The 27,036-nt window shown below is 49.2% G+C and overlaps 1 protein-coding gene across 3 annotated transcripts in view; it reads right to left on the bottom strand.

Moving 5' to 3' along the window:
* Nucleotides 1-27,036, bottom strand: part of XPNPEP1 (X-prolyl aminopeptidase 1) — a 46,104-nt gene that overhangs the window by 15,469 nt on the left and 3,599 nt on the right. Inside the window, exons 2-12 of one of the 3 annotated variants that reach the window (XM_075423702.1) lie at nt 25,423-25,566; nt 23,993-24,074; nt 16,692-16,787; nt 13,844-13,974; nt 8,101-8,168; nt 6,264-6,364; nt 5,880-5,972; nt 4,815-4,958; nt 4,338-4,433; nt 2,011-2,092; nt 842-1,052 (exon numbers count right to left, since the gene is read on the bottom strand). In XM_075423702.1, coding sequence (XP_075279817.1) covers nt 842-1,052; nt 2,011-2,092; nt 4,338-4,433; nt 4,815-4,958; nt 5,880-5,972; nt 6,264-6,364; nt 8,101-8,168; nt 13,844-13,960 — 912 coding nt within the window. In that variant the 5' untranslated portion in view covers nt 13,961-13,974; nt 16,692-16,787; nt 23,993-24,074; nt 25,423-25,566. Of the gene's footprint in view, nt 1-841; nt 1,053-2,010; nt 2,093-4,337; nt 4,434-4,814; nt 4,959-5,879; nt 5,973-6,263; nt 6,365-8,100; nt 8,169-13,843; nt 13,975-16,691; nt 16,788-18,289; nt 18,392-23,992; nt 24,075-25,422; nt 25,567-27,036 lie in introns of those variants that run through there. The other 2 variants (XM_075423701.1, XM_075423703.1) reach the window with 2 other exon arrangements.

Genomic DNA, 27,036 nt, shown 5'->3' on the forward strand with positions numbered 1-27,036 from the left:
TATCTCCGTAAAGTGGACGGCATTCTAGAGAATGTGATCTCTAGCAAACAACAGATATATGCACACAAGATGCATGGAAATCGGCTTATTTGTCCACAGTTGCTGCTGTGTCCTTCCCCAGGTGTTTCCTTTCATGACTATTGGAATGTTAGGTGGACTGCGGGACTCCCGGACAGCCAAGTTCAAGTACAAGGGTAAGATACAGCAAACGCAGCTGCACAGAAATTATTCTGATGCTACAACTGTCCCTCAGCAGATGCACTCACTGCATGGACAACCAGTGCCTGCAGGTTATCCGTGTCCACACAAGGTTCCCTGCTGCAACAACTCTGTCACCCTGTCCCTGTTCTTTTCGGTACAAGACATCACATATTGCCTGACATCCTCAAGCCACTGAAATAAAGGGAATCATCTTCAGCCATTCAGACCAAGCCCAATGCCCCCTCCTGAAAGTCCTGCTCAACCTCCCTGCTTCAGTTTCTGCAAGTTTCCAGCTCTTACTGCTCATCCATGTAAGGCTGATGCTCCAGCCATGGGCAGAATGACCCGAGCTCACCCTGCTCCCTCTGTCCCTCCCCTCTCTCACTGTACTTGTCTTATCACAAGCTGACAATTCTTTGGGCAAATCAGCTTAGTGAGTTGGAAGGGCAGCTCCAGCAAGAGCAACCCCTGGATTAACAAGCTCTTGATACCTCAGCATGGCTGTATCCCCTCCGCACAAGCTCCAGCCTGCACCATGCTTTGCAGAGGGGATGCTGAGACCAGCTGCCCTCACCAACACCGTTCCTGACCACGCTGAGCAGAGAGGAGAAAAGTATTTTCCCTTGCAAGAGCCACTAACCTTGGGAATGGCCTCCGTCAGAGCATAGCTGGCTTTGTCACTGAGCCACACTTTCTCCTTGGGTGAGAGGCCTGCACCAACAGCCTGCAGCTCTGACAGGATAGATCCATAGGGCATCACCTGGATTTTAAACTCAGGCTCCAGGGTGGAGTCGAGCTTTAAGTGCTCCCTCACAGCTGGGTCCATCATCCGGTCACCATCGATGAAGAGCCTGAGAAACAAATCGGACAGAGCAGGTATGTGGGACCACATCTGACAGTGGCTGGAGTAAAGGAAGGAAGGAAAAACCATTCTGGTGACATTACAGGGACAAAGCAGCTCGTTAATTATGCGCTATACTTTGTCCTATGTTGTTTTAACCACTGGCCTTCACACAGCTTAAATCCTGCTTTGATACTAAGATGTACCACCCTGCTGAGAGGAAAGGAGCTGACTGCATTTTTGTTTGTGTGAGATATTTAAAATGGCTGCATCCCCTCACTGCATTTCAAGCAGGAGAGAGAAACAGAGACAAGTAATGCCCATTCTCTAATTTTTCAGGGCAACATCTGGAAATGGAAAAGCTACTGTTGTTCTAAGTACCACACTGTTCTCGCTTCCACTGAATTGGAAATTCAGTTCAACCTTCACATACAACCTGCATTCATCCAGGCAGGTTTTATCTCAGATGCATCTAGCTAGCAGCTTGGAGATGCCTCTAAAACGTGCTTGCTGTGGGCCATTATATACAGGGCAGTCACATGAAAGCAGCCTTCTGTCATAAACCAGCCCTGAGACCTCTCTACACAGTCCCTGCAGTTCTGACGGGACTCATCAATGACACTAGAGGAAAGTCTTCCAATGTCCAGGCCAGCACTGGCTCCAACCCATGTTTCACCCAGGGCTCCGAGGGCCCTCCGTGTTATCTCAGGGTGACAGACAGAGGGGTCAGCCATCATGCCCAAAGTCACCCAGCAAGTCAGCTGAGGTGCTGAGGAGCACAGCAGAACTCTTGGCTGCCTCTCCAGCTCTGATCAGGGGAGCGGAGTAATTAATGTTGAAGACAAAAGTGCTCAGAAAGGACATGAAAGCGCCTGAGTGTAGGCGCTTTGAAAAGACAAATACTTTGCCAGAACAGCTCTCCCACAGAAAAATGCATCTTGGGGGACAGAAGAGGGGAATACAAGCACCTGATTGTGTTCATTCCTATGACGGCGTATGCAAAAAACACAGGATTGTACTCAACATCAGAGCCTCGGAGGTTGAAAAGCCCTGGAAAATAAGAACGTCAAGAATCACAGTTCATCTTTTGCAACATTAGAAAAAGACAAAAATAATCTCAGCAAAACACAGTCAAGCAGTGAGTTGTCACGGGTGCAGGCTGTGGGTAGAGCTCCCCCCCAGCTGTCCCACGTCCTGCTACTTTTCCAGCAATCCTAAGTCTTTGCCAGGAGATGGCACCAGAACTGCAGCTTAAACACTCCCATCCGGCAAGGAAATCGGGGTTTAACTTCTAAAGGAGGGCTGGCTTAGAAGAAAGCAGATACAGGCAAAAAAGACAAGGAGACGTGAAAAAAAGTAGTGTTTGCCCTTTCTGGTCTGTGCAATGCAATAAAAGCTCACTTCTCAACAGCCAGAAGACTTCAAAGTCATCATTGCATTCCAGTCCTTCTTTTGATACTTGAGGGAAGAGTGAGACACAATAGGCAAGACTAAAATACTCCAAAAAGGCCTCTCATTTGGGTGCCTCCAACATCTCAGATTCCGACTGCATAGTCTTAGGGTTTTTTCACAAAGATTTTATTCCACACAACTCCAGGCAAAGTCAAGAGGGGAAGCAGATTTTCAGCAGCTCCAAATTCCTGATTTTAGGGTCAAATAAAAACCCCAGGGTATCCAATTAGCTGAAATGAGTTACTCAGGGCAATAAGGCCAGCCAGCAGGACAGCTGGGAAAAGAACCAAGATGTCCTAAATCACAACCCAACACTGTATTCATCGAACTGTGCAAATTCTGCCGCGAAAGTAAAAATAGAGTTTGATTCTCCCCAGGGAAGGAGCAGGTCACTTGAAAGCAGGAAGGAGCCACAAAGAACTCTTTACTGCATGGGTACAAACTTCCTCACTCAGCCGACTCCCAGTGCAGGAAGGAGGCAACAGCCTCCTCTGTGGCTCTTTCTGTCCCCATAAACTTGTCTGGAGTTCAATACAGTGAACTGAATTAGACAAAATTAAAGACAACTTCTCCCCCTTCAGCACAGGAAATTAACCAGGCACCCATCAATAAGCTTCTCTCATGATCTCCTCTGGTCCATCTTAAAATCCTTGATTCACAACCAAGCTTGGCTTTGCTGGAGACATTTAATCTGAAACCACCTCAGGGCACCAATTTATCATTAATTTAATTGGAGATGCGCCTGAAAAGGTGAGACACACAATCTCTGCTCACACAGGCCTCCCCAGGGAGGAGTCATATTCACCACGCTCAGAAGTACTTCTTTCACGAAACAGGCTCTTTGCTCAGTGTCCCAGATCCAGGAGAGCCCACAGACCTCAGAAAGCTGGCTTCACACAGCGCCAGTGACACTGCGTTGGGCAGTGCTGGAGCCAGGAACACACCTGGGCAGTGCTGGAGCCAGGAACACACCACCTTCGTTTCCACCTTTTCAGATCAGACACGGGGCACAGGCATTAGCAGCTCTCACACCCTGCCAGCACTGTGTTCCCACTGCACCAGTCTGCGCTCTGGTGATTTCTGCACAAAAGATACACAGCACTAGCAACAACAGTCCCGGGGAAACCACTGCTGTTTCTGGCCATTCTCCCTTCCCACACACTGGGCTGGAAGCCAGGGTATGGAGACCTAGTCATCCTGGGGCCCCAAACACGGAGGGGACTCTCTAGTGGGACCCTGGGTTGAAATGATCTCAAAACACAAGTTGAGCCCTGACTTACTTGTTTTAACCAAAGCATTTTCTAAACACTTGAGAGGTAGAGACTGACTTAAAAAGTTGTGACAATTAGGAAGATTACTGTGAATGCCGTGTGCCCCACCCTTGCCTTCTGTATACAAAGCTACGAGTTGCATTGCTTTGTTTATAGTCCAGCCGCCACAGCAGAAAACAGTCTCCATCTTCCCATAGGGTGAGGCAGCATCAGGATATTTTACAGCCACAAAATCTCACAGGTCTTTTTTTTCCCTTCAAACTGCCTCAGGCTTTATATATAACATTCCTTTCCCTTTGCCTAGGCTGTCTTTCAAAGGTGGTTACTTGCTGTGTTTCCTGGGCCAAAAATGTCCTCAGGAGCTGCACTGGTGTAAAAAGACACTGCACAGAAATACAGGCTCGCTGTTTGTGACCTGTTATTGCCACTGCACTTGATGCAGGTTAATTGACCTCTAACAGACACGTTGGCTGTCATTAAGTGCCTCTCACCCTGGCAGGGTTCTTCCTTTCCAAGGCAGGAAAGACATTTGTTTTGTAGGAAGAACTGAGAGAGGGGATGCAAAGACTTACATGCTACTTCATCCAAGGCCGTTACCACAAACCAAAGGACTTTCCTCTCAGCCATTTTTGAACGGAGGGCTACAATTTTGTCTCTCCAGCTGACCCCTGCAAAACACAATATGAAAAGCTACAGTCAACAACTTTACTGGGGATGATGACATAAACACAGACCAACACATCAGATTTTGGATGATCAGATTGTGTTCATCACTGCTTTCTAATAACTGATATGAACTATCTATCTCAAACAAGCTGCCATCCAGACATCCATGGATTTGTTTTGAAGTTACCTAGCCTCTAACAAATGGTTATTTGAAGTTTTGAGGACAAATGGGTCATTAGCTGAGGTCCAATCACCTTCTTGACCTGTTCATAGTGGATCATATTGTGCTGCAGTGGTGTTTTTCTCACTAGTTTGTAAGAGGAAAGCGAAGGGGGATAGGGCAGTAAAAACAGTCCCTGTCTATCAGGAGTTAAGCTTCTCACCTGTGTAACTCAGGTTGAGTGTGATGAGAGGCTTGCAGGGGCGCTGAGGACAGTCTGTCCAGATTGTATCGATCAGGTTTTCTTTGACAGGCACAAGGTCGTGGCCAGCACTTCTCAAGGCTTTAGACATCCTCTTCCACTGGTCTGCCAAAGGGAAAAGAGTCAAGAGTGACGGCTTTAAAGAACGCACACTGGTTCAACAACGGCCCCATTCACAGGGGGAAAACTCAAGAATCTGAGTCTCCTCGTTTCCTTCTTCCCATTCCCTTAAAATACAAAGGAAAAGCTATTGCAATTACAGTTCCACAAATGCAGCTGCTACAGCCAGCACCAGGTACCCTGAAGCCTCATGCTTAAGCTGAAGAACTGTTTCAGCTGGGAGGCAGAAGTCACTGGAAGAAGCCAACCCAGAGGCTGCTGTAAGGGTGCCCTCTACCCCAGTGCAGAACCATGCCAGATCTAAGCTAGAGAAGAGATGAGATGGGCTTCCACATAATCACAAGACTGATCCTTAGCCCACCTGAATCAAGGAAATGTCTCCCTTTGTCTCCAGTGACCTTTGGATTGGGCCCCATATTCTGAAGCATGGGTAGATGGATAGTTGTCCACCCAATATAAATGGTACCTCTCCGGGAATGTGGTTCCTACAGGGAGAGCTGCAGAGATGCTGAGACCACTAAGAAGGAGTAGCAGTGTGAGTTTTGCCTGGGTTTTCTGGCTCACGTGCTAGCCAAGGCATTCAGCAACTTTGTGCTGAAGTGCCCCTGACAAGCCAAGCACAGACAAAAGGAGGCGGATCAGGACCCTGCTTTTCAGGTAAGGTCACTCCAAGCCCAGAGAGCAGTTCTCATCCCTTGTGTTTTGGTGTCAATGTACTGCTGTGGAGCACTCGTGATACACACCTAAAACCAAAATCCAACCCATTTTGTGTAACAGTTTAACCCACCACCACATCTGGGCTGAAACTTGGTTAGCTACATACCATCACACAACATCTTAGCCAGAGTTGCAAGGAACCAAAATCTAGTTTCCCAACCCAGAGTTATAAAATAAAGTAAAACCAACCAGTCGGAATAATGAAAGGGTCCACTCCCACCTTCGAGCCTTCTGGGAGCACACTCACTAGCCAATCCTCCTGAGCTGGTGTATCTTTGAGACCTCCATAAATTTAAAAAAAAAAAGAAAAAGGTGTTCAAATAAGAAGTCTTACAAAGTGGTCCCACACTACCCAAAACATCCAAGATAACACATCAGATACATCTACTAATGAATATCTGGACCCATGGGCCGAGGGCACTAAGGCAGGAGCAGCAGCATATCCAAAACGTCCCTAAGCCCCTGCGTGATGGGGTACCCCTACAGCCCAAGCTGTAACATGTGCGAAGTGACCAAACAGCCTGTGGTTGCTCTCTGTTTACCAGCAGAGCAGCATCCCAGGCTCCCGCATACCCATTTTCATGAGTGTCCAGTTGTTATCCATTTGATGTGCAGCTTGCAGGAAGTAGCGTCCATCCGTCCACATGGCTGCATGCTGTTCAGTTATGATCGCAGTACCTAGGCAGAACGATGTGGCGATTTAGAGGTGGACAACCGCCACACAGAGACACAGACAGCACGGGGAGTGTTTGAAACACACCCCAGTTCCCCAAAAGGCACCTCTGCTCACTGTTCAGAAGTTAGTCCAGTTTCAGTGGAGCTATTCACTGTTTCCCCTGCACTATGACCTTCCAAATCCTACCAGAGACGGTATGCACAAGGGTGCAACTTAATGGATTGCCTCAGATGAATTCAGCTTAAGTATATCTCAGCCAGTCAGTGGAACTAGGTAAATGGGGCTTTCCAAACCTTCTGTAGCAGAGACTGTGGTCTCCACTTGGCTGTTGTCACAGTAACACATATTGTACATCCCCAGACTCCATCCCATCTTCTTACGGGGACAAAGCTTGGGCTCTGGCCATCCACATGAAACATCTGTTACTAGGTTAGCAGACGTGGGTATCACTCCCAGCTGTCAGCTGCACCCCTTTCCCAAATGTTACAGCTCTAGCAGACACAGCTGAATAGGAAATATGAACATAAATTTCTGCTGGTTTCAGTGTCTGTCCCATTCCACTGACTCCAGATGGAGGAATGCAAGCAGACAGCTGAGGGGCAGTGACATCTCAGCTAGAGTGCCTTGCTGCCTTGCCCTTGGCGAGTCAAAAAAAAAACCCACAAAAACAAGGCACAAACAGAAACTGAATCCAAGCCTTTTGAGTCCCTGCATCTTGACCATACTCTGTCACCAGAAACTGAATCCCAGATTAGCAGAGCAGAGCTTCCAAATCTGAATACATTGTCTTCCACCAAACTCCCCCCAACACAAACCTCATTTTAAGCTGCTTCAGTCTGAAAAGATGAAGCAAGAATCACAAGGTGAGCCCCTGTGTGAAACCTCACTGATTTGCTGAGAGCTAGCCAGGGAACACAGACCTTCCAAGTACATAACAAGGGCCCAAAATAGTGAGAAAGGTTATGAAGAGGCCATGCGGAAGGCGTGAAATTAATACAGGGTTCATGTTATCCATTAACAGCAGCCCACAGCCCTGGATTTATCACCTTCCACATGAGGTCCCAGAGGAGTTCACAGGAACTGATGAATGGACCCCCCAAACACATAGGTAGCAATATTTATTAAATCAATTTACAATTAGAGGGAGGAAAAAACCTCAACAAACTTTAGTGACTTTCCAACAATCACAGTTGGAACAGCAAAGTAAGTTACAGAGCTTAGGGTACAGCTAGGGTAAAAACTAGGTCTCTTGAAATGCAGACCTATCCTACAGCCAAGAAAACATCCTGTCTCGGCAAGATAAGCAAACTTTTCCACAGCATTCAGTTTCCAAATGCAGTGTTTCTGGCCCTGGCTCTGTTTAAACAGAAGGGCTAGCTAAAGACCATCTACTACTCACCCAACCCAAACGGGCAAAGTAAAAATCTGTTCATACTGGCTGCACATCAAAAGAAACGACTGTACATTACAAGCACCACTTTAAAGAGTTAACAGGATTTTACTTTACGAGAGGTTCCTTTAGGGGTCAAACATTTTCTGAAATCTTGTTATTGCGCTGATATTACATAATTCCAGTGGGTAGCCAAGACATAATTCTGCAAATGCTGAAATGGGAGGAAAACAGTCCAAACAAGCTGGATAGGTTTCCTTTTCCATCCTGCCTCTATGCCATGAATGAGACTATTTCTTTACATGGGAATTATGTACATCAGCAAGAGCCCAAGTTCTGGAAAGGTACCTGCAGAGCCATCAAATCCAGAAATGAACGCCCGTCTGCAATCACAGGGTGCAATGTACTCGCTCTAGAAAACAAAAGAGGCAGCAATTATTTATAGCAGCAGGGAAAAAAAAGAAATCAGCTGATGACATACTTTGATAAGCTTTTTCTCCTAAAGGACATCACAGAAAGAAAGAAATGAGTTAAAAAATCCTGGGTTCTACTCCACTGGAACATTTAATCTTCTCTGATTATATTGTATTTATGTCCAACTGTTTGGTTGGGTTTTTTTAAGCTGCAGCTCTTTTCTCCCACAAACCTCTGTAAACACTGAAGTGCTTCAGAGTTTTCAGATGTTTATTTCACACTCAGTCTCCCCTTTAGGCAACAAACAATGCTGCCTTTGAAGCGGCAATGTGAATGGAAGAGAAACCAGAAGCACCCCTTGATCTTGGAGACCAGAGTAATCAGTGCATAAAATCTGTAAAATTCACTATCTCTAGTGAAGTCCCCTCACTGGCATTTATAACAATTCCTTTAGACTTTCTTTTCCACAACAATGACATTGAAAGAAAATCATCAAGGTGGTAAAACTGTAAAAACTTTAACCCTTAGGACCTTTCACAATTGGATGCTGATCCTCTCACTTCTTCATTGCCTACTGAAAACCCGACTAGATCAGAAACCGCTAGACTATGGTTTGGTGGGTGAAAGAGAATTGAAGACTACTAGTCCACGATCATCCTAAACCCATCACAACCTGTGTTTGTGGACACATCTGTTGGCAGCATTACAGAAGAGCCTGAGAATCAGGCTACCCAACATCCATAGGAGCTACCAAAATTAACAGAACCTTGAAATGGCCCACACACCATTTTTATGGGATCTCATTCTGGCAAGTTCGGAGGTCAGAACTGCTGAGTAGGCCTGTTAATTAACTAGTGCAACTCAGCAAATCAGATTAATCCAGGCTGACAGTGCCAATGTTTGAGCTGCAAAACCCCTGGATTTGTACCTTACAAATGGTCTGAAACCAAAGTCTGTTTCTCTCTGCCCATAAAGTTGGTCTGCCCCCAGCTGTGCTGTGCCAAAAGACTTTGGGGACTGAGCTGAGAAATCACAGCCCAATTCTCCAGTGGTTTTAGTTCCTACTGTGACAGATACTGCATTTCCCTGTCTCTGGCCAGGGCTGTTTTTAAATCACCTGATTGTTAGAAAATACTCCCTTCAAATCTGTTACTCTTCACTGTTCTAAACAAGGCAGAGGGTTCAAAGCACAGGAGTGAGTGAGCAGCACAAACTGCAGCAGTTGGGACCAACGCTTTATTTCTGCTTCCAATCACCCCATGGTCAAAACCTCTCCAGAACAGCTACGTCTCTCCCCTCCTGGGAGACACTCTAGGCAGCAGCTACCAACCACTCACCACTAACGTTTTGAAACTGAGCCTTGGGCCAGCAAAACCCATGGCCCAAAAGAGGATCTGGCTGAGTAGCTTTTGCTCCCAATTGCCAGGGAAGATTCCTGGGATACAGTCCCAAGGAATCCTGTGTTTTATCCAACCACCAAAGCTGGCAGAAGCGGGGCAGGTATTGAGACCATGGGTGCTCTCATCTCTGAGCCAGTCTGGTTCCCTGTGCCTCTTGCTGCCCAGCCCCACTGGGCTGTGACGTGGGGAGGAGAGGGGGTCGGGATACCCACTTTGGAAAGGGATGACTGCCCTCTGCACTCCCCTAACTGACGGGGTGGACCCACCTCTGACCATCACAGCACCACCATCACTGCTAACCCCCTTTAAATTAACAACGGAGGCATCAGCAGGTAGAGACGACAAAGTTTTTCAGGGAACAGAATTAAGCACCCACTTCCCTGGCTGCCTGTCTCAGAGCAGCAGGACAGAACACGACAGCAGAGCAATGCCGGACCTGAGGAGGATTCCCCATTTCAACACTTCCTAATGACTATTCAGCCTGTTGACTGCTACGACTCTCCCTCTCCTTCACTTCTCAGCTCCAAGCTGGGAAACCATCTTCCAGGGTCTGACACCTAAAGGGGATGCTGGAAATTCCCTACTGTGGATCATATCACGAAGCATATCTCAAATCATACCAATGATTTCTCTTCCTTTCTCTTGACTAATGCAGTAGAAATTACAGTTTAGTTTGCTGGTGCCGACAAGCAATCTCACATTCACAGGAAGGGTTAACACTGAGCTAGCTGCATTAACAGCACAGAACAGTGAAATGGTTTAAAACAATTTGTAAAAAAAAAATCTAAAAGGAAAAAAAGAAGTCTATCAGTTTTAGATCTGGTAAAAGCTGACCTACGCTAACAAAGACCTTGACTGCATGGGAAATACCTCATGCTGTCTCATTCAGAGACAAATCCAGGGAATGTTTTAAGAGTTTACAATGAGGCACCTGGCCTTTAAGAGGGAGTATGAGGGATCTGGAGGGGAAGATGGTTCATTCATCTGTCAGTCTGAATTCTTGCACACCCACCTGTTCTGCTCCATGCAGCAACCCCCACTGTGTGAAGATGAGCCCATGTTTTGCACAAGCTAAAATTACAAGGGGGACATCTGTGTACGCCACACAAAGTACAGGCCACAGCACAGTCAGAACAAAGTATTTCGCTGGGGCTTGTCTTGCAGCTCCGATGGCCTTCAACCTGGCCCTCCTCAGGCCCTTCACCTCTGCTTTCCCCAACACCTGTCAGTCCTTGACACGCAGGCAGAACTGCGGGCGGCATTACAGAAACCCTCAGCTAAGCCACAAAGAACTCAGAAAAATCAGTGGTGCTTTATCACCAGAGCCTGCATGGTTGGGCTATTAACATGCTACAGCTTATTCTATCCTAACATCAACCAAGGTCAGCAATAAAAAGTGCAGCTTTCTGCCCTCAGAGCTACAACTCTGATGCCATTAAAGAACAAACACTGCTGTGCACTTGGGAGGGAGGTCGGTATTCACTGCCAAAAACCTAACTGCATTGGTAAGATCTGGAACAGGTCAGTGCAACCTGTGCACAGGCCATCTCTTGCTTTATAACTCCGCTGATTCCTCAGCTCAGAATAAGCGTGTGTCACAGGAGCCAGCCCTGAGCAGAAGGCAGCATCTCTGCCAACCCAAACATGGCACTCTGAGCTGGGCAGGTGCTTCCTCGATGTGGAAAACCAGCCAGGTCTGACCAAATTTGTTTTCCCTGAGTCAAGGCCTGGGGGTGGAAGCCAGCCCCATTTGAAGTGTCACTGGCTCCAAACCCAAGCTCTAATCCAAACATCATTCCCTTCCACTAAGAAGCAAGATCCTCCAACCTCTGAATATTCCCATATGGGCAAACTCCAGATTCAATGTAAACTGGGAGACTCAACATAAAAATGGATCCTGCATTTACCACTACAACACCCTAAAAGCTCAGACAAGCATTTTTAGCTGAACCACACAGGACTTGGGTGTCTCATTCCCAAAAGCACAGCATTTCACCCCTTCATGATCCTTTGACATCTCCAGCCACAAGACCCAACCAGCACTCATGAAAGGAAGTGGGGCTCTTCGTATGGACTTGAGCCCACTTTTGGCTAGGACGGCCTTCTTTTTCACCAGCCTCTGGATCACCCAGGTCTCCAAGGAAACAGTCCGTTTCTTATGACTTCTTACCACCAGCATCAAAAGTTTAAAAAATCAAAGCAGCCAATGTTCAGGGCTGGCTGCAAGATCTGCAAGACCCACAAATCCAAGGTATCAGCAGCCTTGGTTCAGCCAGAGTCAGAGCCAGTTGTGTTTGAGAAGCTCTGCGAGTCTTTTGGCTTCTTACACAACTAAGCATGGAAAGCAAAGGACACAACTGGTGGCAAATCTCCTGGCAGTATTATAATCTAAGCCTTCTAGCTTTGGCAGGAAAACCAATATTAAAAGCATCACAGAGCTCAGAGCTCAAACACTGCCATTGTTACAAAGAGAAATTAGTCAGCAAGTTGCAGCATCAGGGTGTGTCAGCATCAGTCCAATACAGGGGTTCCTTTGCAACCCAGAAGGGAATAAAGCTTACCCCGATCTAAACCCTGTGTAAACACCACAGGAGGGAAAGCCGTCTTTGTTGACATGTTCTCTGATGTGGATCTCAGTTCAGCCTCAGGAACAGCTGAGCGAGGCAAGGACTGCAGTAACTAGCTTGGGCTGTGGGAAGGAAATGGCTCAAGCCACCAAAAGCTTGGGTATCATTAAACCGCAGTCTTCTGACTCATGGATGGAGCTGCCTAAGAGCAAAATCTGACTGCAGGGCTGTAAAGCTCTTATTGTCGTACAGGAAACAAACTCTTGCTTGGAACATGGGGAAGCTGCAAATCACAGCTCATCACAATTTACCCGGATAACAGTAAGCCTGGCCTGTTCTGGGATCAGATGCCTAGAATTGCACCAATTCCCAAACCTCACTGACAAAATCCTGCACTAGCTAGTCAGGAGGCGCCAGAATCAGCAGCTTTTAGTAATCATTTCCATTCAGATAGATTCGCTCTGCAGAGAAACCTGACCAACTCGCCCGGCAGGAAATAGCAACATGGGGTTCTCTGCTTAACTGCACTCTGTCAAGGAAAAGAGAGCAACAGAAAAACCCAGAAGTCCTGAGGGTCACATTCTTCAACTCACATGACAGCGTTTAACATCTAGTGAAATGAAACCAGAGTTATACATGGACAGAGGCAGCTTGAGGCAGGAATGCAGCAGACAATAGCAGCTGCAGAAAACGCCTTCCCTCTACCTGCCCAAGTTTGGATCCCCCAAAGAGGAAACATGATGCTGCACACACAGCCTCAGAGCACAGGCAAGTCTGGACTCAGCTCACCCCAGTGCCAAGTCAAGGGCAAAGGTTCCGATTCAGTTGCATTTTGCTCTCGTGCACCCTGGGGTAAAAGAGAGCTTTGGATGAGAGCCAGGAAAGCTTCAGGTCTTTTGTTTCCTGAAAATGGCTGAGGAGGGAAAAGCCCTTGGCAGTTCTTGGGTCTCCTAACAGAGTGGACAGAAGAGTGAAACTAGCATACGAGAAGATAGGGGAGATAAAATGCAGTTCAGCAATTTAAAATTGTTGTCATTTACTACAAAAATCTTAATGGTGGAACCAGCACACAACACAGTTACTGCCGCGGGTTACCACCCCGGGCCCAGACTCCCCTCCTGTCTTTAGCGCACAGAACAAGCTGATGCAGAGCAGCATCAAAAGGGAAGTGGTGTTATGGCCTGTTCCTTTCCTGCCTGTCCAAAGGCCTTTTTGTGTGAAATCTGAAGGGCTTTAGCATAGGGCAGTAAATTCCAGCAAGAACTGGATCTAGCAAATGGAAAGGTCTCCAACTAATCCTTTCCCATCTCGCTTAAGAGTATGTGTTGATCAGGAGGTGCTAATGGAGAAACTATAGCCTAGATAATGCCTTTTCCTACCCCAGCAAATCCACTCTTCCCAACAGCCAGGATGGAGACAGCAAGAGCTCTGGCAAGCTCCATTTTTTGCAGCGTAAGCTCCCTGGAGACAATCTGATGAGAAGTTGCTGGTGGAACATCCATGCTGATTTGTTACAAGAACATAAAAACCTCAGTCTCCTGAACAGAATCCAGAAACTTCTTCCAACATGATGTTTCTCAGGTTACCCAGGCTTTTACGCTAGAACCATTAAAGCGAGTGAATGAATTATGATTTTAGTTATCCCTGGCTTGTATTTTTTGCAGGGAAGGAAAGTCCAATCATTCCCATGATCCACCCATGCATACCTGGTGGGCATCTCCAGAGGGCACTATGTAGGCTTGGACAGGCTCCTGGACATACTTGGAACTCTTCATCACCTGACGCAGTTGCTTCAGCAGCTCTGTTGTAATTTTTGGACTCATCTTCCTACTTGTAACTAAAACAAAGCACAAAATTTCAGAGCTTCTCCAGCCGTCCCGGGCCACCCATGCACACAGGCTGGAGGCAGTCACCACTGGAAACCTCCCTTGAGGACAACTGTGCCAACGTCATCCCTCTCACCCCAGAATTTCTCCTGTCTGGTCACTTTGCTCACATTGCTTGAGAATGAGGGATCAGGTTGAGGCCAGGGACCCAAAGCTGGTCTATCCTATAAAGGACCTTTCCCACCTGGTGAAGGACTGGCATGCCCAGTGGTGATACACACGAGCTTAACACACTTGCCAACCCTTCCTGCATGTGGACAGCACCAGGAACCAGAGGACCTCAGACATGCCCTATGACAGCCAGGAAAGGTCTTGGCATGTGATGTTGAAAGTCCCAAGTACCCACAGATCAGAAGTAACCCCACCCATCACGAGCACGGAGAGAAATTTTCAGTCTTTTCACTCTGGGAGCAGAGATACTGTGGCTTATATGCCACAGGAGCACAGGCTGCTGGGAGAGCAAGCCATGCAAGTCAGGAACCCAGAAATAGCCCAGTTCAGAATATAATTTTCAGAAGTTTCACTACAGCCCAGGATTTCATGGTGGATTAGTCATCAGATTAACTCAGACAAAAGAAATCTGCTCCCAAGGACATACGCAGGGATGCATTCACTGGGCATATTTACCTCTGGGCTGCATGTTAGTTCACCTAGCAAGAACACAACTACAACACGAGGAACAGTCAGTTGAGCTCTCCTGAGTGACTGCCAGGGGACAACTAGGGATGCTTAAAGGAACGTCCTCTGAAGATCTTTGGCAAACGCTCTGCAGATCTCGGCTGGGATCAGGCAGGCAGCAGTGGGGCACAGGCTGGATGGAAGACAGTGGGACAGTGGACCAGCAGGCAAAACAAGGGCGCAGGGCAATCACCCTCCCTTGCTGTGGTTTTGCACTGAATGTATCTTTGGCATTATAGTGAACACCAGCCTCTCAGTTCGCTACCCAGAAACCGCCAATAGCCAGAGCCTGCTGTGAGCACCACGCACGGTGACGCATCAGGCCATGCTGCTGTGCTGGCATGAGCGAAGGCTGCAGTGGAAGGCACCAGCTGACTGCAGAGGATGTTCAAGCTGTGGAGGAGGCCTGGCCTGAAAGCCCATGAAAATCAAGTAACCTGAACCTCTTCAGAGGTTGTCTCCATCTTTTCCTCACTCATATCTCCAAAGAGTGCCCAAAGCGGGATAATCCCTTTCTCGGTTCTCTAACCACTCCTTTCACATTTTTAAGAACATGCTGGGATCTTACAAGTTTAATGCTGTCACTTTCCAGGACAAGGTGGGTAGGCTCTGTGCCGCCTGAATGCCATGCTACGCAGTATTTTATTCTGAGCAGTTCATTTCACAGCTCATTTCACAGCCATGCCCACAAACCGATCATTGATGGGAGAAGCAAATAGCATGCAAGTCTCAGACATTTTTTGCTTATCCAGGCACTTATTCTATTTACACCTCAGTAACTACTGGGAGCGCCAAGCAACATTACGGTCTTACGCCAAAACACAATGAGGCACAGTCCCTGCCCTGTGATGTCTGCCATCTAAATGGGAAGGCAGGAAAGCTGCCTCCATTTCACCAGCCATAGGAAGACATCATTTGACCAAGGTCACACAGCAACGCCATGACCGAGTCAGGAATTGAACCAAGATCTGATGTATTCAGGTGTAAAAATCTCAGCCCAAGACCACCATCCGCCTGTCTCATCACAGGACGTTTAGAGCACACCAGATTTGTGTGTGACTGTCTGCCCATAGGTACCCTGTGTTTTAAAACCCAGACCACAAGGGGCAAATCAAGCTCAAGAGGAACCATACACTAAATCCTCAAATTGGCATCTTGACTCCAGTGCCTTCACTGGGATTAGATTACACCTCAGATTTATTTCCAGGACAAATTTCATAGTTTTATATCATGTTTGGAAGCTACACTGAACGTCATTATACAGTGATTGTTTCTGTCTGTCCTCTGTAATGAGCTGCTGTAACATTGCATAACATTGCTGGTGATTTATGTTCAGACAGAGGAAAAACACAAAGGACAGAGAGCAACAACACAGTGACTAGCCAGCAGCAAAGAATCTACTTCTACAAACTCATAAGGACACAGCTTCCTTTCTTGACCTGTGCTTTGTCTCCAGGAGCCTGAAAGTCTCATTTAAATAGGCAAGGAATGACAAGGCTTTGCCTTTTAATAAACCTCCTTGCTGAAAAGCCACCGTTTTCCTAGCAAGAGATTCTTCCAAGGACAAAAAAATAAAAATTAAAATGTACTCTCACTGTTGAAAGATTTGCTTGCAGTATTAAAACAATACCAAAGCTAGATTAGCAACAAAACCCATATTAAGGAGGACATCTATTTTAGATAACCCCTAGAGTATAAGAAATCACTTAAAAAAAAATCCTCCACAAACTTTCCAATAAAAGTGTCTTAAATTTCCAGATCTTTGGTAGTCATTTACTCCGGTCCCCCTATAACTTTTAACAGGTGATCTTTCCTTTCCTGGCCATAATTATAAGCCTCTACAAAGTTAAAACAGCTTCTCTATCATTATTTAATCACTCCAGTGATTAAAACCAAACACATCTGAAACAAAGGTAACGGATTTAGCAGTGCAAGAAACAGTCCCATCCCCTGTCTTCACTTTTTCAAAGGTATCAGACTGCCATGTTACCTGCCTCTGCAGTCCCCCACGTCTGGATGCCTCTTGTCTCTGCTCACACAAAACACCATTCAGCTCTTTGCTTGGCCTTCATAAGCTCCACTGTGCCTGAGAAAGCAAAGGGCGAAACTGAAAAGGCTAACAAACTTTGTCCCCCATAAAACATTCTCATCCCCCAGCAAAGAGCTGAAAATGTATTAATGCTACATTCCACTGGCAAGATTAGAGATGCACTGAGGGTGAACCATGGGGCAGCAGTGAATCTCAAGGGCCAGGCATTTGCTTGCCAAGACTTACGATTAAGTCTTGCAAGCGTGTGCTGTTTTACCCCAATTTGTTTTCACAATCACTCTGTCAGAGGCCATTCCCCATTTTACAGACGGGTAAACTGAGGCAGAGGAGAAGTAACATGCAAGGTATCACTGCAGCACGATGGGAGTTGGATCCCAAGATCTGTCACTGTCTAGACATACATCATCTACACCTCACTCAGACCACAGGAGTCAGTTCTCCAAGAGCCCAGGCCAGATCCTGCCTGCAGAGCACCTCCATCTGATACTCGGGGCAGACAGCAACCACGAAAATGCTGCCACAGGCACCAGACGCCTCCTCCTGCCTCCCACATGCACACGGAGCAATGGGCTGCTTGCAAGCCCGGGCTCCAGCAATGGTGAGGGTTGGGGACATTGGGCCCGCTTTGTCAGGGTGCGCGTCAGTGCCACAGCGGGGTAGGGAGGGGAGGCCAAGAGGTCAGGCTGCATCTGGGTCTGCCTGTGGCTGCTGCATTAGACCGCCCTAAATGTTTATGTCCTCTTTGCTTCAGATACGCTCATCCTCCTGACAATTTCTTCATTTTCTCTTTTATGAATAAATCTGTTCAAAATAAGCATGTAAGCTTGCACTGTCAGGAACCAGTGACAGCACCTCAAAGCCAGGCCTCTCTGGCCTGGGCTGGCCACACGCAGGGCAGCCCAAGCACTTGCAGCCATGCGCTGAGGGACAAACCCCACCGCTTGCCCCCCAGCACCCACCTGCACCCCAAACTCACCGAAACCCCCGGTCTGGCCTCCCCCTGAGCAAAAGTCTTCCCCAGCCCCACACAGGGCTGACAGAGCTACTTGGCCTGGACACATGGACAGGGCCTGGCTGACAGGGCCTGGACACCCTGACCAGACCTGGACACACAGCTGGGCCGGGCTGACAGGACCTGGACCCGCTGACCAGGCCCAGACACAGAGCTGGGCCCGTCTGACAGGACCTGGATCCTCTAACTGGGCCTGGACACACAGACAGGGCCCGGCTGACAGTACCTGGACACCCTGATTGGGCCTGGACCCCCCGACAGGGCCCGGCTGACAGGACCTGGACCCCCGAACTGGGCCTGGACACACGGACAGGGCCCGGCTGACAGGGCCTGGACCCCCCGACCAGGCCCGGGCACACGGCCGCGGCCCTGCTGACGGGGCCGGCGGGGGAGGCCGGGCCCCGGCCGTGTGGAGGCCCGCGCGGCCGCGGCCCCGCGTACGCTGAACGTTCTCTGCCACGAACGTCAAGGCTCCCACCCGGCCCGGCCAGGCCCCTGCCCCCACCCCCGCCCCGCCGCTCCTCACCTGCCGCCGTCCCGCCCGCCGCGCGCCGCCGCGACGTCAGCGCCCACGTGAGCCGCCGCGGCCACCCGCCGCTGACGTCACGGCGGACGTCACGGGTGAAGAGCGGCCGCGGGACGGGGAGCGGGAGAGCCCGGCGCGCGCCCGCTGGGCCAGCACCGAGCCCCGGGCTCCGGGCTCCGTCCCCAGGGGCACGCCCAGAACCGTCGGCGTTTGGCGGCTGCCGGTGCCCCTTCCCCCGGGGAAGGGCCGGCGCGGAGCGAACCCCCCGTTGCCGCCTCGGGGCCTGTCCCCAATGCTTGCCGCCTGGGGCCGCTTCGCTCCCGAACTGCCCCAGGTGGGGCCGGGGCCGCCCGCTCCTCTCCCGCAGCTCGGCCCGGGGAGCCGCGCCCCCCGCTCGCGTTCTGGCGCTGGGCACGGCCCCGGGGGAAGGTCGGCATCCCGTGGCTTCGCTTCCAGCCCCGGCAGAAGAGGTCTGACTGCTCGGAACACCTTCGGGCTTCTGCTTGGGAGAGAGGAGGGGCGGACCCAGAGGAGGCCACAAAGACGATCCGGGAGCTGGAGCACCTGTGCTACGGGGACGGGCTGGGGGAGCTGGGGATGCTCAGCCTGGAGGAGAGAAGGCTCCGGGGTGACCTTAGAGCGGCTGCCAGTGCCTGAGGGGGCCTACAGGAAGGGTGGAGAGGGGCTTTTCACAAGGGTGTGTAGTGATAGGACGAGGGGGAATGGCTGTAAGCTAAAAGAGGGCAGATTTAGATTAGATATTAGGAAGAAATTCTTCACCATGAGGGTGGTGAAACGCTGGAACAGGTTGCCCAGAGCAGCTGTGGCTGCCTCCTCCCTGGCAGTGTTCAACGCCAGGTTGGATGGAGCTCTGAGCAGCCTGGTCTAGTGGAAGATGCCCCTGCTCACGGCAGGGGGGTTCGAACCAGATGATCTTTAAGGTCACTTCCAACCCAAACCATTCTATGATTCTATGACAACAGCAGGTGCAACTCTGGTAAAATCTGGGGGCTTGCCACGCGTGATGCCTCTCCTCTGCCCCTGGCAGTGTTCTACAGGTGGGCTGGAAGTCAACCCTATGGACAAAAGCAGAAAGGCAGAAATGAGAAGATCACCACCAAGACAGGATACCACAAAAGTAAAAGATCTGCCTTGTAGCTGCATCTGGGCTGGGGGGGTTTGCTTGCGGCATTCAGTGCCCTGGGGACCCTCCAGCCCCTGCACTGCGTCACTGTGCAGCCACCCCTCTTCCACGGGGTTTGTTACTGCACCCAGTGTAACCGTGGTTCCACAGAGGGTGAAGAGAGGAGGAAAATGTGGTGTTCAGCAGGACCCATTGTAGTTCAGGGCCTCCCACACATCCTGGGGACTCAGTGGGAGAGGAGATACTCGGCTGGCTGCATGGTGCACAGGACCAGGCCCTTGAAGGTGCACAGGCTGGGTGCTACACCAGCATCCCACTGGTAAGGGAGAACTGTGTGGGCACACAGCCAGCTCATGAAACTGGTCCCTGGGCCTCAATTTGTACGCGTTTTTCCAGAGGAGAAGGAAAGTGCAGCCAGTAGCTATTCTGCCCTTCCTCCTTCCTCAGTCCACACCGATGCTGTAGCCCGCACAGCTTTGCCCACAAACCAGCCAAATATTTGCTGCTGCATCTAGCAAGTCAACACGAGCCAGGCTGTTACTAAACCACCTGGGGCTCTGTGACTATTCATGTATTGCCAGGGGAAGCACAAAGCAAAAAAAGGATGAGAGAAATACAGAACAATGTTGGGCAGAAGAGGGTTTTGGAGGTCCCTAGTCCGACCCTGTGCTAAAAGCAGGGCCAGCTTCAAAGCTAGAGCAGGTTGCTTGGGGAGCATCCTGCTGGGTTCGTGTATCTCCAAGGAACAAGAAGCACAGCTTTCCTGTGCAGCCCCTGCTAGTGCTGACCACCCTGGAGCGAAAAGGTGTATTCCCAATATCCAAGCAGAATTTCCTTGTTGCAGCTTGCCCCTTGCCCTTTCACTGTGCACATCTGGAAAAGGTCTGGCTCCCTCCTCTCCGATTGTCCTCCAGGCTGAGCAATTCCAGCCCCCCTGCAGCCCCAAATCCTGCAGCCAGCCCTGGCCAGCAACTGCTGCCCTTCGTGGCCCTTTCCACGTTACGGAGCTCCGTCTCATACATTTCTGGGGTAAAATCTAGGGCACAAAGCATCACAGCACAACTTGTAATCCGACAGAAGACAATAAAAGGTCTGTCCTACAGCAAGCATCCTGGCATTGGGAAGGGTCGTTGGATGGAGCTGGGCATGCAGACTGTCCCAGAGGAGGGACAGGAGAGAGGGGAGGGGGAGACTGGTGACCACAACTGTTACAGCAGGAAGTTTTCTTTCCTCCTTGATCTCCTTGGGTGAAGCTAATTGCTGTTTCCTGATGATTGTCACCCGATCTCTCAGCCCTGCCCATAAGGGACCTATACAGTCCCCTCGGTCTGGACTGGAAAGGCCCATTTAGATCATCACATCAATGTCCCCCTCAGGGTAAACTACAGCCGTGGTTTGCATTTGTGCTACACACCACATCATGCTCACCCTGCAGAATATTTGCTGAGAAGATTCATTTCTTGGAAACCAGCCAGAATCCAGCGCTGCTCATACTAAAGCACATGTCAGGATGTTTTAAAAGCGCTGCAGCATTGGCACGACGATCACAGAGATCATTTGCCGATGGCGAACTCTGCAGCTGAATCCAATCAGGGTTGTGAAATGGTCCTTTCAGCCTCCTCTGACTCATAATAATGATGCGGGGTTAGATTCTGCAGTTGGCTGTGGCTCTTAATAAAGGGTTGTGGAGAGCTGCACCTGCTGGAGCTCTGCGCCATCCCAGGGAAGGGGGATGGATCGGTCCGAAACATTTCACATGTTTGTCACGTGCCTTTCCAGCTCACCAAGTAGTGCTGCACCGCGGGGATGCCTTTTCCTCCCCTGTGCTTCCTCGCCTGTGCGTATTGCACCCAAGGGAACAGGAGACTCCAGCCAGCCCTTGGCCTGGTCCGCGTGCTCCAGGCTGGCCTCCCAGGGCAGAGCTAAGGGTGTCTGGCCTCTTCCCTTCCTGCTCTGCAGAGATTTTGGTTTGGCTGAAATTAGGACAGTGGCTAAACGCAAGGTAATCCTAGTGCCTGTGCCAATGAAATTGTTTGATTGTTTTTTGCCAGTGAATCATTATTAAGTCTGTTTGGGTTAGCTAACGGACCGTGGGAGCAGCGGCAATCAAATACAGAGAGGAAAGAAAATACATCTCCTATGTGGGAGTGTGACTTGGGGAGCATCCACAGCACGATATAACCAGGCTGCTCGCAGAGCCCAGCGTGCCAGGGGAAGGACGGGGCAGAGGAAAGCTCAGCATCTCCATCGATCTTGCCTCATTAATTCCTCCACATGTGGAGGCATCGCCCTGCCTGTTGGGAGCCACTCCGAGCAGAGCAGCTACAGCATCAGAGCAGATCTGTCCTGCCTCCTCTAGCTACCCTACAGCCCCGGAGCGAGAGGGCAGCAAACCAGGAGGGTTGAATTTGATTAACTTCCTCTGCTTTGGTCCCAGCTCAGGGCAGAAATAACGAGCGCCACTGTGGACAGATTATCAATGCGATATTGATGTCTCTCTGTTATTTAAAATGAAATAAATTAAGCCACCAGAGAAAACACCTTACTATGTTGTTTGGTGACCAAAATGTGTCCCCATTCTGTCTTCCTGATCAAGATCTTGATTTAATAAAGGTAAAAAAAAAAAGTCTGCATTCCCGTCTCCCAAAAATGTGCTAAAGGAAGCAGAAAATAGAAGGGAAAATATTAATGTCTGCAAGAGCTTCTTAGTTGCTGTTGAGCACCTGGTATTGCAGAGCCACGTTCTGAAAGCTTCTGTACCCAGAGGTGAATTCCAACTGGTTCTGAGTCATTCAGCACCAAAATTTAGACTAATTTCCTTCCCTTCCTGGTAGAATTAATAATGACAAACTGATGGATATTCTGCATAGGAACCTCGTTCCAGAAGAGGAACGGTCATGTAAGAAAAGATGTATTCAGGCCAGAAAGCATTTTGCAGACATCTCCTGATTATCCTCATGACAAGCCGTCTGCAGTAGAACAGCCATTTTACAGGTGAAATTGTGGCTGTGCCACATGGGCTGGCGTCCTGCCAATCTGCAGGGACCGAGGTTCAAACACCACAAGCATCCCAGTACCACCAGTTGCCTGGCCCAGTGGGACCAGCGTTAAGCCCATGGGTGAGCCCTGAGGGGGGCTGGGATGCAGGGGGGTCTGGTGCTGAGATGTAGCCCATGTGGAGGTTGCTGGATGCCCAGGCTGAACGAGCCAGCGGAGGATTGCTGCTAAAGGCTTGGCCCGGATGCACACAGGAGGCAGCACTATTTATTTCGTTTGAATAATACATGAGTAATAAGTTAAATAAGAGAAAGAGGAATGAGCTTTCCGGTTAGGCCAAAACGTTTGATGCGTGTTTCCCGGGCATTTTGGGTCCCTGGGAAGCTTTGAAGTGGCCATAATGAACTTGCCAATGTAGATAATGTGAAATACTTTAATAATTCATTTAGCAGGCAGTGCTGTCTATGATATGTAATCTAAAATGCTTAAAAAGATGAAGCTGTACTTTCTAAGAACCTGTTTGATCATGACTAAAATGGTGCAAGTTCTGTTGCAAAGATGTTTTATGGAAGTACTTCAATATACCTTGCTTTTAATTAAATTGTCCTAACTGGGCTATCTTATAGCACTGTATTTGCATCAGATGACAAAAGAGAGGGGCGACAGGTAGCAACCAAAATTGCCTGAGACCAACCTCACCAAGTGACAGAGCCATTAACTCCGCTGTAATCTCGGTCTGTATCAAGTGATCAAGACCAGGAAATGAGCCATCACAGAACACCTGTTATCTTATCAACCCTCCTATACCCGTGATACCTTTATTACGGCTGTAACTTTCATTTCATTCACCTTCTCTAGTTGGGCACCTGTGAAATTTAGACTCCTGTTTTGCAATGTGATCTCCCGAGATGCCCCCTGCCCACAGGGCAAGGCCACAGCCTTTTCATGGCAGGAGCTATCTGGCACCTTGGTGAGACCATGGTATCGGAGGCCAACCCAGTGAACAATCTGTGACCGGGACACATCTCTTTTCCCCTCAAAGCACTGGTCGTGGTGCAGGGTGCTGTGGGAGACCGCAGTAGGGAACAGGGGTCTGTAGCAGGGGCCTGAGCATCTGCACAGCTCTCACCGAGGACACGGAATGCTACGTCTTAGCTCACGCTGAACCTGACTTCTGGACCACAGCGTCCTGCCAGTGGCTTGGGATATCTCCTGGACACCAGTCAGGCTAAAGAATGCTCTCAACCCCACTTTCCCACCATGCAGACTGGGGCTGCTAGCGCTGTTGGGCTCTCCCATTGCCGTGGTCTCACAGCAGCCCTGGCACCGCTTGCAAGCCAGGGAACATCTCAGGAGACCCGTGGAGGCTTGGAGGTGGGGAGGGGGATCACTTTCCCTGGAGCAGAGGAAAAACACGCTTGTACGAGGTTGCACACATGGCTAAACAGCCCTTTCCATCCACGTGACAGCACTGGGATTGCCCGGACAATAACCGACCCACTTGTATTTGTGTTTCGCAGGGACTGTCCTGCAAACCGTCACGTGCAAGTTGTTCTACTCACAAAAGCCCCGCAGCGAGTTTGGTCCCGGTCATGCCTCTGCGCCAGCTCAGCAAGGTCACATCCTCCCAGCCTGGAGGCACGCCTGTCTCCATGTGGGAGAGAGCAAGTATTTTAATCTATTTCCACTCTAGAAAATTACCTAACAACAATTAATGCCAGTGTTTTGGTAGTATATAGTAGCAGCGCTGTCATGTGCCAAGGCAAGGAAGGGCCTGAGAACGGTTCAGCAGAAAATTACTTTTATTTTAAGCTCTCAGCTCTGAGCTAAAGGGAGGTTTCAAACACGTGGCACAAGTGCTTTTGGATCACATTTAACATAAATTTTGTATGTTTGGAAACACTGAAACTAGAAACTGCAACAACAAATGGTGTGTTTGGGGGAAAAGATAGCAGGGAGAGAAGGAACTAGCATATCTAGAGATCTTATCTTAGTTTTTCTTGGGAGGACAATCTATCCAGCCAGCACTGGAAGTTGATCATGGTTGGGTGGTTCCCAGCAGCTGCATTTGGAAAGGAAAGGGAGGCAGCAGCAGGCCAGGTAGATATCCAAGCTCTTCCGTGTCTGCTCTTTTCAGTTAAATACCAGATGTTAGGACTTCACTTGTAAACTTTTAACAACATGGATGAAAATGAAATGTTTTCCGAGTTCTCTGCCTGGCTCTGTTTCCACACCAAACAAGGCACACACATCCCTCACCTGCACTCGCCTGTTTGCAAGTGAAATGTTAGCCTCGTGGTGATTTCCAAGACTGCTTAGTTTTCCCTTGTCTGCTGTAGCAGGAAAAAATATGGAAAAAGCCAGCTCTCATGCATGCAAAAGAGACCTTGGTGGTCACTGGTGCCCTGTTAAGTGCCGTAGGAGATCATTTGTTCAGCTTGCATAAAACTTCATGCTGCTAAGGAAATATATCCTGATGAATTGGATATATTTATGGATATATTCTATATTTAAATATGAAAATCATGCTTATTGCACAGCTTTTATTCAGTTCATATGGTCCCATTCTTCCTCAAAGTCTTCACTAGCACAAACATTAACAGGGTGCAGTGACCTGCCCGTGTTTTGGCCTGACACCTGGGAAGCATTTTTATTGCGCAAAGTTTCCTTATCTGCTCCAGCAATAAAACTAAAGGACCCAGGTGTCCTTGCCTTCGGTACTCTGCTAGGCCCCTCTCCTCTCCCCGTCTGCCCGGGGTGCTAGCAGGAGCCCTCCTGCCAGGGCTTGGCTCAGTGGCACCTCTCCGCTGGGCAGCGCTAACCTGACTCTCTGCGGTCTGGATCGCCAGTGAGGGACCAGACGTGGCTGTTGTTTCTAATTAACGTTTGCAGTATAGTAAAGATTTATTTATAAATATGTATACAAGGGCCTCATTTAACAAGCCCCGACTCCCACCCAAAGTCACCGCCTTTGTGAGCGAGGCCCACTCACCTGCTGAAATATCCCTTGGGCCTGAACGTGTTGAAACAATTTGGCGTCCCGTGCTGTGCAATGTCTTAAATGAATCACAGTGCAAGAAACAGATGTTTATTCCAGTGGGTGCAGGAGTCCAGACACAAAGTATTGGGTTTCTCTCTGTCTCAGATAACAGGACAAAGCAGAAAAATCGGGATTAAACATTCTATGTGTGTCCCACATGGAAACTGTAAACCTTAAAAACGTTGCCCAGGTCCCATAACTGGCCATGCGGGAGTGACCCCTGCAGTTCACGCGGCAGTCCCAGGCTGCAGTCAGCATTCGGGCACAAGCCCCGGCGCTGGCATGTGCCCTGCGGTTTGCACCAAACCCCAGGGGGTTGTTTGGGTGCTCTAGTTCAGTGTCTGGCCACATTTTTTAGCTCCCATGCCCAAGAGAGGCTGATTCATAGCCCATGGTTTGGGACCATCTGAGACCCTATCTGTGATATTTAAGGTCTTTGGGCACCGCCACCCTGAGATCTAACTGCAGAACTGAGCCCTCGGCTTTCCAATTTAGCTGTTTTCCTTAAAACAAAGGCTCATTATGTTTGATTAGTTGTTTTTATCTGTGAAACCAAGACTCTAGATTAGGAATCAGAAAAACTGGGCTGATTTTTTTTCCAAATGAAACATGAAATGTGAGGAGGTCCCAAGAAGTTTGGGGGCTGGGATGTCCCTGTCAGGTCAGCTGCTTGGCTCTTAGCACTCAGTACAGGCAATGTTAACTCAAAATTCTGTGCAGGAGATAGCATGAGCCTGAAAAATCAAATGAAGCAATGGAAAGGGTTCCTGCAGAAAGACGGCGCGTGTCCAGGGACGCTCCTTGCCTGCAACTTTTCTGCCATGCACTAATTCTGTTACTGTCAGCAGGAAATCATTGCCCACGCGGGTCCTGTTTGGGGTCAGCTCTAAAAGACTTGGGGGTCTGGGCAGCGCTCTGTGCGCGGGGTCCCTGAGGGATCGCAGCCTCCGGCCCTGCAGGGCAGCAGTCACCGGAAAGCAGTGTGAGCCCAGACCTCCGGCCGCTCCTGCCGCCTCCAGCCACCATCTTTCAGCTGGCAGCAACTGCGGAAAATGAAAAGCACCATTTTTACATTTTTAAATCTGTCTAAACAAACAGACCTTCGCTCAGACAGAGCTCTGCCTCCTCCCGCATCTTGCCAAGCGCCGTATCACTGCCAGTGCTTCCTGGCTCCAGGAGCTGAGCTTCGCTCATACAGGAGGAAAGATCTGCTGCTTCTTTCCTGTTCCTGTCTGCATCACTCACTGCACTGAAAATGTGCTGTATCCTGAGTTATTCTTACACAAGCCTTCCCATTGTTTGGGTCACTGGTCATGAATTCTGTCCCTTTGAAGAAATATGACCCGTGCTACGGAAAAGTGAGAATGATGCTAAGTCTGCACGAGATACTCATGGCTGTGACATACAGGAAAAGGATGAGTGCTTTGCACTGTCCTCATGAATGAAGCCACAGGAAGGAGGTGTGACAGGGCAGCAGGCGAGCTGCTGGGAAACTTCCACAATTCCTGATGCTGCACTGGCTCAATTCACATCCTCACCCTGCATTTCCATTGACTGAAAATGTTC

This window comes from Opisthocomus hoazin, chromosome 6, assembly GCF_030867145.1.
Source record: "Opisthocomus hoazin isolate bOpiHoa1 chromosome 6, bOpiHoa1.hap1, whole genome shotgun sequence".
Classification (NCBI taxonomy): domain Eukaryota; kingdom Metazoa; phylum Chordata; class Aves; order Opisthocomiformes; family Opisthocomidae; genus Opisthocomus; species Opisthocomus hoazin.